Here is a 13064-nt window from a genome sequence, read left to right on the forward strand (position 1 = left end):
TCCAGTTCCACCAAACAGTTTAAGTTGAAGTTAGAGGTGGCAAACCTGCCACCGCCTGACCACGCGACAGCGTCTTTACCTAAGGTAAAGGCAGTAGGCGGCTTTTAATAACAATGGTAACCTGTGAGGCAAGCTACCCAGTGGCAAGTTGACTTTCGTGACTTGAATGGCCATATATCCATATCCATGCATCATTGGTAGCCGATAACCTGGAGTCGTAGCGCGCGCGACGCATATAACTACTGAGTGGACAAGAATACCCTCTTCTATATACTGACATCTTTGGCATCAGGGGGATCAATTTTGGAGCCATCGGCTTCTTGGAGTTTCTACTTAAGTGGACAAGTGGATAACAAGGCAGTATTGTCACTTGCTGGATCCCGTTCTGTCCAGTGCTCCACTTCGCCATTCGCCATAGATAATCCAACTTGCAGGGTTGAAGCTGAGTAGGTACGTATGACCAAGGCAACACTAGCGCACAGTACTAGCTGATTCATGACTTTCTAGTCAGGGGTCGCATAGTGTCGATATCGCAGGGTTAGGAATGAATTACACAGACAGATACTATCTCACTTTAGAATACGGTCTCTTTTAAGGCGCGCCACACTCTCCATTCGAACTGAATTATGAAGTCAAACCTACCACTTACTGTGTAGATGGCACTTAGGGCAAGTCACCACGGATCGGCGCTCTAAGAAGACATCCATGGAACCAGGAACTGGCCCATTGTATGACGCACCCCGTAGACTAACTACCTTAATACCTAATTACCTCATCCTCAAACCCGGCCGTCCGAGTCTGGGATTTTGAGGAACAGGGTCGTTTTTAGATGCGACATAGAGGAGAATGCCAATGACAAGAGAGAATATTTATTTAAGATGTTTACTTTGTAAGGTGGCAGATGCGTCCTTATCCTCATCCTTTTGTTAAGTAGTTCGGATGGCATATGCTACTACTGATGAGTGACCATCTTTTCAAAATCCCTGTGACGAAATAGTTCTGGCCACTCTAGGTATAGTTTTGATGGTACTCCATACCAACCACCCTTCTACAGACCGGCATATAGGTAGGTACACCTTCAGAGAAGAACAAATGAACCATACCTTAGATAAATAGTACTTATCCTAGATGTTTTCATACCCATCGCATTTTTCTTGCCCTTGTTTCAACTCTCACCAACCTACACTGAAAAGTAACAAACGAGTGTTCTAACTGCCACATAGTCATCCAAGGTATGGAGTAGTTCATAGTGCTCTAGTAGGACTCCGTAGCCCCATCAGCATCCTAGCTCCGTATCCACCTCCACCCAAGCCCTGTCCTAACAGTTACCGGTTACCTACCATTTAGGTACCAGAACCAGAACCAGCCCCAGTTCCATCCTCAGCAATAGCACTAGCATCATCACCATCATCATCACAACCACCCACCAAGCTCAGCGGACAATCCTACTTCCCTTCCGGCTGTCATTATTCTTGTGTTCATCGACCTTTGCTCCACCCTCTTTGTTACTCATCCTCTTCCCTCCCGTTCCCTTCCTCCTCCTATCTGGACTGGGTACTTCTCTCCCACCTTACAGCTCCATAACTTGTTGTCAAATTCTGCAAACTCTTTTTAACTCTCATATAAACTTTTTTTCTTGTCTTTGTCAAATTAATACCTCGACAGTCACCACTGTCATTCCATTCTTCCCTTCTGGGTCGAGGAAACTTTTCAGGTTCCCGCGGTCTAAGGGCACGCATACGTCATAGGCCCGGGTCCTTCCTCACCCCCCCGGAGACGGACCAATTCCATCCAGCCTTACCTCAAATCGACGATCTCTCTACCGTCTACCTCACTACTACCTTTATGGTTCTATGATATTATCTACTGTCCATACAGTAGTAACAGTACTACGGGTCAAAAAAAAAAAAAAATAATATTAATAATAATCATAATAACAAGACAGAACTTTGCTAGCTCTGCCAAGTGCCTTCAGTGTGCTCTACTGTGCAGTCCTACACTTCTACATGTCAGTACCTACATTTGACTCTCTTGTGATCGTGATTATTTTTTATTTTCCTTTGTCGCCGTGCTTAGGGTACTCTTGCCTATCCACTTTGCTTGTTCCAATTCTGATCATAGTTTTCTCCCCTGCCTCCTGCGAACTGGAGGATCTCCCTCACCACCACCACTACTCCTACCTATGCTGATTATACACTATACACCGCTTTAACCCACCCTCTGAGCACTTGCCTTTCCTACCCTTCTCTTTTCCGCCCACTTTTCCTCCCATCGTCCGTCCCTCTTACGTCCTCGGGTTATACTTGACCTTTATTTATTCATTTTCTTTCTCTCTTTCTTTCGTTTTTATTTAGCTCACCTACAGGTACAGCAGGCCTGTCCGAATTTATCCTATCGCGATATAATTCTTTCATCCGAAGACCCTACTTCACTCTTCCGTTCGCGCGCTTGTCTTCCCGTTTGCAACAGCACTACGAGCTGCCAACCGTTTCCTATATCCTGCGAGCGCGGACCTGTCCGTCCGAGAGATGAGTGCCACATTTTCCTCCTTTGGAGTCGGATTTGCCCAGGACAACTGAGTATCTGTCCGGCGGTGAAGGGAGTTTAGCATGGGGGAAGTCCAAAGCATGAGGGCATCTCCGCTTCCATCACCGGCCGAGGCTCCTTCGCCTGTTACCGCACCGCATCCTGAACCCTCTTTTTCGGTTTCGAGTCTTGCTCATGGCGAAGATGGCTATGCTGGGGAAGGAATCACGGCGATAGATGGCTTCGCGCACAAATCCCACACTCGCTCGCCGCGGGGGTCGCATGAAGAGACTGCAAAAGCAGACGCAGACAGTATATTATCGTCCGCTATAAAAGCTCATGCCAATCAGGAGAAGGCCTCTCACGAGGATGGTCGAACCTCTCAGACCCTCAAGGAACTTCGGAGACAAATGGAAGAATTGCTTGTTTACCAACAGTTGCAACAATCGCAAGATCCCAACACGACAGATCACAGGGAGCCGACTTCCATGACCTCTGCGCCGCACGAATCAAGCAAGAAACGGCGCCTATCAAACCTTTCGCCCCCGAAATTCTCCCTTTCGTCTACCGGAGCAGTACCTTCTACTTCCCATTCAGATTCGACCGGATCTGGCGGCACCGTCAAAGCTTTCGATGTAGAGGATGATGCTGCAAACCCTATTGGTCAGACACCGTCGTATCCTTTCCCGAAGATGCATATGCAGGAGACGACGAAACAACCGCAAAATCATACAACTCCTCCTGGTCACTTCAAGTTGACGCTGCCAGCTGAAAAGGTCAAGATTCACATGAGACCCTCACAACCTAAAGACGAGCGGAGGTCGGCCACGGTCAAAGCAGCGGTGGTTTCACAAAGCGCATACCTCCCGTCAGACCACAAACCTGTACCTGACGACCCGTCATACCCCGCCCCGAACCTTTATGATATTACATTGCAGCTCAATGCTGATCCTGGGCTTGAGGGTTGGTGGGCAAATGTTGTCGATATCTTGAAAACTCACTATGGCGCAGATCGAGTGTCGCTCGCTGTACCCGGTGACACGACAGATCTTGAAAACGTTCCCTGGGGCCAGAAGGCGGTTTACAATCCTGATTCGACATGTAACTTCGAGCAGAGTGACAACACAGCACCGGCTCATAGCTCTTCTCACAAAGTACCGGGAGACGCTGCAAACATAAAGAAAAAGGAAGCCTCCGGGAATGGCAAACTTGCACCTGCGACTGTTCCCTCAACTCTCCCAAAGCGACCGTCACTCCTATCCAGACACTCGTTCGCAGGATTCGGTAAGGACCGAGCGATCTCTACTGGACACGAGCCAAGTAGTAGACTTCAGTTTGTTCAGACACCGAAGGAAGCCGCAGCTCTGGATAACAAACATCCGCGCCGAATTGAGATGCCGGCCGTCGCCGAACATGAATCTGTTTCTGAGCGAGGAAACGTCGCAACCGATGTGCATTCTTGCGACCCCTTGAATCCTGCTCAATGTAATTATCGACGGGCTGTTTTCCCTATACCTAGGCCTTTGGAGGTGGAAGCCGATCCTCTCATCAAGCGAACAGGGGTTGTGAAACTTTTTGGGCGCACCAAGCCTGTTGTGCTAACCCGAGAGTACTCAGAAAACCCAGCCGCTGCATCCAAAACGCCTCATGATCATGTTCCTCAAACTCCAGAAGACCGGGTCCAAGTTACCCCTACAACAGGACCAACTCGGCACTCCCAGCCAAAATTGCACTATGCCCGCGGCAGATCGGCTTCCAACGTCAGTGGTTCCGATCCTCATCCGCAAACCATTCCGTTGATGCAAGTATACGACGAATACGAACAAGTTCCACCGTCCCCTTGGTCGCAATCCCCTGCGCCTTCTCCTGCACCCCGCACGCAGGCAGATCAAAACCCTTTCTTTACCAGCCACACCGTCGACGAAAGCGCATTTGCACAGCACCCTCCCCCTCATGACTACTCAAATACAGAACCCTTAGAAGCAATAGGGGTGGACCTGGCCAAATCGGTGGTTCATATTCCGCTTCTGCATGCCGGACGCTCCAAGGAGGCTTCGCCGTCTACTCTGAGGTTCCCCATTGCAATCATCTCTATATTGTCACCAATCATACCCTATCCTTCGAATCTCAGGCAGTCATTGGCGTATCTTATGCCCCACCTCACAACTTCTTTCGGTCTCGCGCAACAGTATAGCCAACTTGAGCGGCAACTTACTTCACGCATGCACATTCCTCGCTACGGTCATATCCTCGGTCTAGGTGGAACATTTTCCGATGAAAGCAGTGAACTAGAGCTTGTTGCTGGACTCAGTGGACACGTCAGTTACGCATTTGCAGATGACGTCTCTCTATCCGCCCGCGCTAGCCTTTCCAGTCCTGGAGAAGCATCAAACTCGACAAAATTCAGTCCTTCAATATCTAATCTCGGAACACCGGCACTCGACCTTACTTCCGGGGCTCTCAATTCCGGCGAGTCGCCCGGGCCTGCCGCGAGAGGTAACAGCGAAGCGGTGGATAGTTATTTCAACGTTCACTCGTCCAAGAGCTTACGAGGTGCCATCAACCAACACCGGAATAAAGTCTCCAAATCGAAGAAACTGGCTGCATCTACGCCCACTTCCCCTGGCAGGATATGGGAAAACCGCTCTGTAGATGAAGAGTTGTCAGCGCAGGACCCCAACATCGTGGTAGCCTCCCCATTACAGGATTCTAAAGTACCACCTGTCATATCGCCGACGCAGGGATCCAACCGGCACCCTTCCACGAACTCTATCTACTCGCAGTTGCAAAGGGAGATTCCGCGGCCCTTTTCTGATACAGTAGCACAACTCATGCTGAATTCGGTCCCTCTTCACCTCTTCCTTGCTAAGCCTCAAAGCGGAGAGGTCATTTGGACTAATTCCAAGTTCGATGCCTATAGGAGAAGTCAACCTCAAGAACAGAAGTCGAGGGATCCTTGGCAAAATATCCATCCTGACGAGCGTGATCACATCTCGCGAGAATGGGCAAACGCTCTGCGGACTGGTTCACAGTTCACAGAACGTGTGCGCGTCAAGCGATTCAACGATGATTCTGCGTACCGTTGGTTTATATTCCGAGCCAATCCCCTGCTGTCGTCTACAGGGGAGGTGCTGTATTGGATTGGATCTTTCCTTGACATACATGAGCAGCATGTTGCAGAACTGAAAGCCGCACAAGAGCGGCAAAAGTTCGCGATCGATGCTAAGTATCGAGCATTCTCCAACTCCATCCCGCAAGTCGTGTTCGAAGCAACTGAACATCGGGGCCTTATTTTTGTGAATGAGCAATGGCATCTGTACACGGGGCAGAAACTTGAAGAGGCCCTTAACTTCGGCTTCGCAAAACATGTGCATCCAGACGATTTGGAGAAATGCGGGTCGCTCTCCGTTTACATTGCAGATTTACAAAATAAAGCGCCCGCCGACTCTACCGGGAAGGACGGTTGTGCTGGGAAAGAGAAAGCAGGAACCCCGGGGCGACAGTTCAGCCAGGGGGTGACGCCTGCATTGGCTGAACTCGTCAGGCTTGGGATCGCTTCCGTCCAGAAGGACGAGAATGGGCGAGTGTTCTATTCGACAGAGATTCGCCTTCGTTCCAAAGGTGGCGACTACAGGTGGCATCTTGTACGCCTAGTTCGAGTTGAGACAAGCAGTTTTGGCAGCGGAGAAGCCTCGTGGTATGGCACTTGCACCGATATCAACGACCGCAAAAATCTGGAGAGGGAACTCAACAAGGCGATGCAACAACTGAACAACCAGATGGAGTCGAAAACGAAATTTTTCAGCAATATGTCACATGAAATCCGAACTCCGCTTAATGGAATTCTTGGCACCATTCCATTCATTCTAGATACGCAGCTCGATACTGACCAGAGGCGAATGCTCGATACCATTCAAAACAGTTCGACCAACTTGCGCGAGCTGGTGGACAATATCCTCGATGTCTCTCGGGTTGAGGCTGGAAAGATGTCCTTGGTCAACTCCTGGTTCCATGTCAGGTCTGTGGTTGAGGATGTGATAGATACCATTTCTTCTAGAGCTCTCGACAAGGGACTCGAGCTCAATTACTTAATGGATGTGAATGTGCCACCTATGGTAATTGGCGATAGGTTCCGCATTCGGCAGGTCCTCATCAATCTCGTTGGCAACGCGGTAAAGTTTACCGCTCAAGGAGAGGTCCACATCAGCTGCGGCATCTATCGGGATGCTTCGGTGCCTTTGAAGGAGACCGAGTTGTTGTTGAATTTCGATGTTGTTGACACCGGGAAGGGATTCAGCGCTAGGGACGCCGAGCGCTTGATGCAACGGTTCAGCCAACTAGGAGAAAATGCCTCTCAGCAAAATGCAGGGAGCGGACTGGGGCTATTTTTATCCAAGCAGCTGGTCGAAATGCACGGGGGGCGGTTAACTCCCAGCAGCAAGGAGGGACAGGGTGCTACGTTCTCGTTCTTTGTCAAGGTCGATGCTCCGCCTCCTCCTTCACCGGATGACCCTCGTCTAGTTCGACAGTCTTCGAGCACGTCCGATCTCGGAACGCAGTCAAAACCCGAGTCGCTGCAGAGAATGCTCTTCGCCAGAGAATCTGCTGACTGTAAGGGATTGGATCCAGCTGATCTGTCTCCCGCCCTCGAATCACCCCTCTCTCAGCCTTCCAGTAGCTTCGGCCCCTCCGCGCGTTTTGCATTCAACAACTTTTCCGAGCGCTCGTCGATGTCGTCGGCTATGCCGACCCCAGACATCCATGGTACAGAGCCACTTCCAAAAATTGAATCTGCCAGGCATCCCAATCAGTCAGATAACACCGAGAACCGAGGGATAGCACCGACTTCCTCCGGCCAGGATGCTTCACGCTCCCCGTATCGGCCCTCGGAGTCAGGGTTGCAACCCCCGGCTAGGACATCCCAGGCCTCCGATACTCCTCGAAGCCTCTACTCCATTGTCATCTTGTGCCCATTCGACCACGCCCGCAAAGCCATTAAACAGCACATCGAGCAGGTGGTCCCCCATGATATTCCATTCTCGATCGCATCCATGCCTGATGTGGAAGACTGGAGGGACTCAATGAATGATGGCGCCGCATCTCAGCCGACTCACTTGGTCCTTAACCTACCAAGCGTTGAAGAAGTGTTGGATATGATCTCGTATGTCGCGGAGTGTGATCAGGCCACTGCTCCCGCGCTTGTCATCATTTCCGACCTCGTTCAGAAACGTCAGATCAATTCGAGGTTGAAGGATTTGTCCTCGAGCGGAAAGCGCGTCTTCACCGTTCCCAAACCGGTCAAGCCATCAGCGTTCTCGGCTATATTTGACCCCGACAACCAGCGCGATCTGAGCAAAGATAGGAATCAAGATATGGCCCGAGAGATAAACAATAATTTCAAGACCATGTCGAAGATGGTGAAGGAGGTCATCGGGAATAAGGGCTATCGAATATTGCTGGTTGAGGATGATGAAACGAATCGTATGGTATGTTGCTACGCATGGCTTGCCTATTTCTCATCTACAAAATGGCTGACAAGCTTCTAGGTCATGCTAAAGTATCTTGATAAAATCAAGGTCATGGCCGAGACTGCAACAAACGGGCAAGAATGCACAGAGCTAGTGTTCTCCAAGGAACCGGGTTACTATTCTCTGATCATTGTAAGTAGAAAAATCCATTGACTCGCCTCTCATGTGATCCCGCAACTGACACGTTACTTGCCAGTGTGATATCCAAATGCCGGTCAAGAATGGGTACGAAACGTGTCGTGAGATTCGCAAATGGGAATTGAAGAATCACTATCCCCAGATTCCTATTATGGCTCTCTCCGCCAATGCGATGACCGATCAAATCGAGAATGCTGCACGTGCTGGCTTCAACGATTATGTGACGAAACCTATCAAACACAACGAACTAGGAAAGATGATGATGGGACTTCTCGCTCCTGATCGCCCTTTACTTCTTCGCGATCGTCTAAAACCTGATCACGACGGTCATTTGTCCGATGCATCGCACTCTCAGTGAGCAGCTTTCGTCCGGAATTCATGACATGTCTCGACCTGCTCAGACGTGCTCGTTTTCAAGCGAACTACGATTCTAAGTTTTCAATCTTCTTGTAATGGGGTGCTGTTGCCCGTACGACTTTGGGTTTAGTTGCTATTTACATATCATTTTGGTCTGGGTTGAGGGTATGCACTGGCAAGAAAGCCATCGGTCGGAAAGGCGCCTTGGAGAATCTGTTTTCAAATATTTCATCCGTGTCTCATCTCCCGTCCCCGCAACTGTGGATTCCTATTTTGCATTTGCATTCGGCTGCGAGTCCAATTTGATACCTTTTCAGCATCATGGTGACGAAGGATCAGGCTCATTGTTCTTGAGACCATTTGAGCTTGTGCATGGCGTCATTTCTCGGATCTGTACTGGCGAAAATTCTACTGTTTCAGTTGCTCAGCCTTCATTCTGCACGGTTTGCTTTTAGATACCACTTTACAAGCGCTTTTGCTTTTGCCTTCAGGGACTCATTGTATGTGCAAATGGTTGAGAATTGAAATCCCTTCACTCTTGTTCTATTACTACTTTCTGAATAGACAAATTTATATAGTGATATACCCAATTGGCTACTTATCTTTTCATCTCTCCCTTTTCTCATTTCCTTGAAGAAGTCATAGGAGTCAGCAGTACGGCCCATCGGCGGGTAACTAGATATTCGTCACTCGAAGAGACCCTGCGCCCGGTGCATACACTACCTGAATCCGATCTGTGACAGAATTATCAGTTGGTTTCCCTTGAGAACTAGGATCAGATGACAGGCATATCCCTACGACAGGATGACCTCAGGGCCTCACTCTGTGACTCCCGCTGTCGTAAAATAGTCCAACCGAAGACTCTCATGCCGGCTTTACTGCGTCCCCCTTGCAACGCGTGCTCAGCCTGTGGTACGGGACAATGTTCAGCTGTCAGATGGACAGAACCGTCCATTCCATTCTGCCTTTCGGATTTTGAGTTCTGATCCGACGAAGAAGGTAAATGCAGACTGTTTCAGTTTCAGTTTCATTTTCATTTTCATTTTCGCGTCCCGGCGAGAGGTCCTCGAATCGAAGACTCAGTCCGGATCCGCGGATATGTCAGTACCCCTCCCCCGATCTCACCATGTGGCCAAAGCAGGGGGCAGAGAAAAACTCCTATTGATGAAGTTGACGATGTCTGTGTAACTACTGGTTCAGGTGACGCGCAGAGGAGGTGGGTGTTGCCTAGAAGCCGGGGGCGTGTAATCGGGATCTGAAGTCGACAGGGCACGCAAGGATGTTGTCATGGTGCTTCCTTGTGTGCGTTCCGTTCTGCCTCCTTGGTTCTTCAGGATTTACCGGTGCCCTGCAGATGCAGGTCTGGGATCTTCGGACTGATTGACTGATACCTTGTCTTGTCAGCTGCGTTCGGAATGACGTTTGTCCTACCAGTTCTGTACGCGATTCCAAACAGATGTACCAATAGTATGGCCGAAACTCGTGGTTACTGATCACCTGTAGCTCACAGAAGGTTAGAACTGCAGGCGTGTACGTGTTGGCCATTCAGTCGATCCTGGTCAGAAGGCCATATTGAAGGTTCTGTTCCATTTTTTGACTGTAGATCGCGGAGGGTTGAAACCAGGTCTTCGCGGCTGAGAGTCCGCACTATCGCAATGTGAACAAGCGCCCAAACGGGCGGTATACATGTTCTTGATAGCCAGTCCAGATACGGAGCCCTGGTTGGTCTGGAACAGTCGTTGTTGATCTCACATAAATAAACTTGGCCTCGGTCGAGTGTATTCCAGAAACGACGAGAGGAACAGGTATTAGCATTGGTTTCTGTATCCATGACACCTAGCGTGACGGGGAGCCGATTGGTTGAAGCTGTATCAGGTCTTGCTTGTGGCGGTGAGAAAGCAAAGGCACGATAGGCGAGTTCGACCCAACCCCACATTCATCGCCTTCCAAGCTGCATATTGGGCGAGTAAATCTAGGATCGTTGAGTGGAACTGAAATTGCTTCGCAGGGTACAAGAACCCGTGTCTTGCTGGAAATGAAGCACCTTCCTTGCATGCTCTAGCCCGTAAGAACAGGTAGCCTCCATCCAAGGACACAGACCTCAGCGAGAATATTTGGCCAATGCGAACGCAGTCCGTGAATGAATTATTACTTTCCCAGATTGACGGGAAACGATCCCATGGCCGCGACAAACCGACAGCCCAGGTAAAGCTAGATGGGTCGAGTCGAGTGGAAATGGTCCGTCAGCGCCAACAAAAGTGCGGCCGGCCTCAGGAACGTTGAAGCGCTTCTTTGAAGTGCCGTCTCCATCAGCGCCTGGGATAAGGAAGGTAGAGTCAGGAGGAAATGGACAGAGGAAAAAGCGAGAAAACAGCCGGCACTAGGTACTGCAAATGAGAAAAGTGTCATGTGTTAGGCCTCATCTGTGCACCTGCAATCTAGTCGGCCAAATTGTTGACTACCCGAGCAAACAGGATTGTTAGTGCCTTCAGCCTGGGGCTGCCTTCATTTTTCAGGCATACACTTGCTACCGCCCTAAAAGAACGAAGATCAGCCTAGTCAAAGAGATGAGGCACCAGTAAGGCACCAAAAACTTGTAGAGCAATGACGATGACCACATTACTATCAGAGCGAATGATGGCCCGACTTCACTTGGTGTTGATCCCGGGTGGCTTCGCTGTCCCCTCGTCCAAGCCAACGGTCCAGTCCAACATGGGAGCCATGCAATCAATTCGTTTGGTGCGCCAAGTCACTCCATGTTGCCATGTCAGCAGCGAAGATACTTCTGAAGTGGTATTGAGACGTCTTGTATCGTATAAGAGTTATGGCTGTTGTTCGATGGACCTTTACCTTTGTAGGTCTTCGAGAGCGTTCGATCGGATGGGTCTTATCACTCTGCTGCTGTCTTCGACCTGCACGTACTTAGATGAGTATTATTTTCTTCAGATCCACTTTTCTCCATATGCAGTCACCGTTGGTGGCGTTTAGGGCGCTTGTCACTGCCTGAATTCTTCTCTTTCAATGATGTGATGCTCTTTTCACAGGTAATGATGGCACAGAGCCGCGGATAGGCGGATCGCTGGGTCATCACAGGCCCCGGCTTTTCCAATAATTCTCCAGGCCCTTCTTCATCGAACTAAGAGCAGATGAATTAAACTTTGTTGGTTGGACGATCTTTTGATGGAAAACCTCCGCAGCAGAGGTCACCCTTAGTCCCAGTTTGGAAGCGAGGCAAGGCACCTTGGTGTTCGATAAGGCATCCCTGACAAATTATTTCCGCGAGTATTGTCGGCCTTTCGTCAATTCATGCACTGATGTCCAACGCTTATTTTCATTATTTTCTTTTCGAAAAACTCTGTTTTCCCCGTCAGCCGGTTATCGCTTTTATCCTCAAGTTAAAAGAGGATGACTTATGACACTAACTGGGCAGCAAGGCCGACTCCATAAAAAGAATGGAGACAACCAAAAAACTCCCAAGAAAAATAGCTGAGCGTCTCCAAGCACATTGGGATTTCTTTCCACGCATATACAAGCACACCACTCCTTCATGAATGGCAACATTGTATCATTCGGATGGGCAATATATTTCCCGCTGATTGTCAATGAGTGCAACTCGGAATCGAATGAGCAGCAAATATGGCAAACCCGGTGGCAGCAGCAGGTTGAGTATCTCGTTTCTGCTGGTTCTCACAGTCTCGTAGTCATGCAACCCTCACATACTAGGGTCTCGTCACTCGACATCCATGTTGTTCTTTCGGCCACCCAGCCTCCTGATTTTGGTGCAATGCGAAAGTCAATGACCCAGACAATGGAAAACGGACACAGCCAGTGTGTTTTTCCTCAAAAGCAAAGAGAAGAACAGGTATGGAGTGGGAGTAAGAAGCTTTGGCAGGGAGATGAAGGGGTTGAAAAAGGTAGGATGAAAGTAGTCGGAGCTTCCTCTGAGATCACGGAAGTTGGCATCTTTATAACCTCAAGTCACACTTTACTCAGGCCTGCACTCCGCTGCCTCCAATACAGCCCAAGACACACGGTGGAAAATTGATTATCATAGAAATTGAATGCCCGATTGTATTGTTGCCACAGACAAGCGGGAGGTGATCCGTATGGAGGAGTATTAAGAAGGCTGGGCCAGTCTCCGTGTATCGGAATCTCCTCTCTTGAGTTTCGTCTTTCCACCCTAAGCGGGGTCGTCTCGGGAACAGGAGCGAATTGGCGGCCAGAGTTTGAGTAACAGGCGGAATTGGGAGGTTAGGATTGGGGGAAGAAGAAGAGTTGGAAGGTAGAAGGTTGAGGGGGTCAAGGAGAAGAGATGCCGGAAAGGGACAAATGCCTAAAATCTCCAATCCGCCATCACATCATCCTCGACCTCTCCCCACCCCCTCCCCCTTTCCCCCTTCTCCATGGGCAATGGGCTTCCTCAATGGGTCTTCCACCGGATGGATGACCTTCCGTCGAGGGCTATAAATACCCTCCTCTTTTCTTTCACCATGAATCTTCCTCCTTCTTCCCTCT

At 49.6% G+C, this 13064-nt stretch overlaps 1 protein-coding gene across 1 annotated transcript, besides 3 other annotated features; it reads left to right on the forward strand.

Moving 5' to 3' along the window:
- Positions 1-1349: 1349 nt before the first annotated feature.
- Positions 1350-1424: a microsatellite.
- Positions 1425-1899: 475 nt separating this feature from the next.
- Positions 1900-1940: a microsatellite.
- Positions 1941-2609: 669 nt separating this feature from the next.
- pkhB (putative sensor histidine kinase/response regulator) lies at positions 2610-8550 on the forward strand (the record flags this gene model as incomplete). The annotated part of the gene is made up of 3 exons (XM_001263209.1): positions 2610-8012; positions 8073-8186; positions 8251-8550. The coding sequence occupies 3 exons, from the start codon at positions 2610-2612 to the stop codon at positions 8548-8550; spliced, it is 5817 nt and encodes a 1938-aa protein (XP_001263210.1).
- Positions 8551-9561: 1011 nt separating this feature from the next.
- Positions 9562-9595: a microsatellite.
- The last annotated feature ends 3469 nt before the right edge of the window (positions 9596-13064 follow it).

The sequence above is a fragment of the Aspergillus fischeri genome, genomic scaffold (assembly GCF_000149645.3).
Source record: "Aspergillus fischeri NRRL 181 1099437636252 genomic scaffold, whole genome shotgun sequence".
NCBI lineage: Eukaryota > Fungi > Ascomycota > Eurotiomycetes > Eurotiales > Aspergillaceae > Aspergillus > Aspergillus fischeri.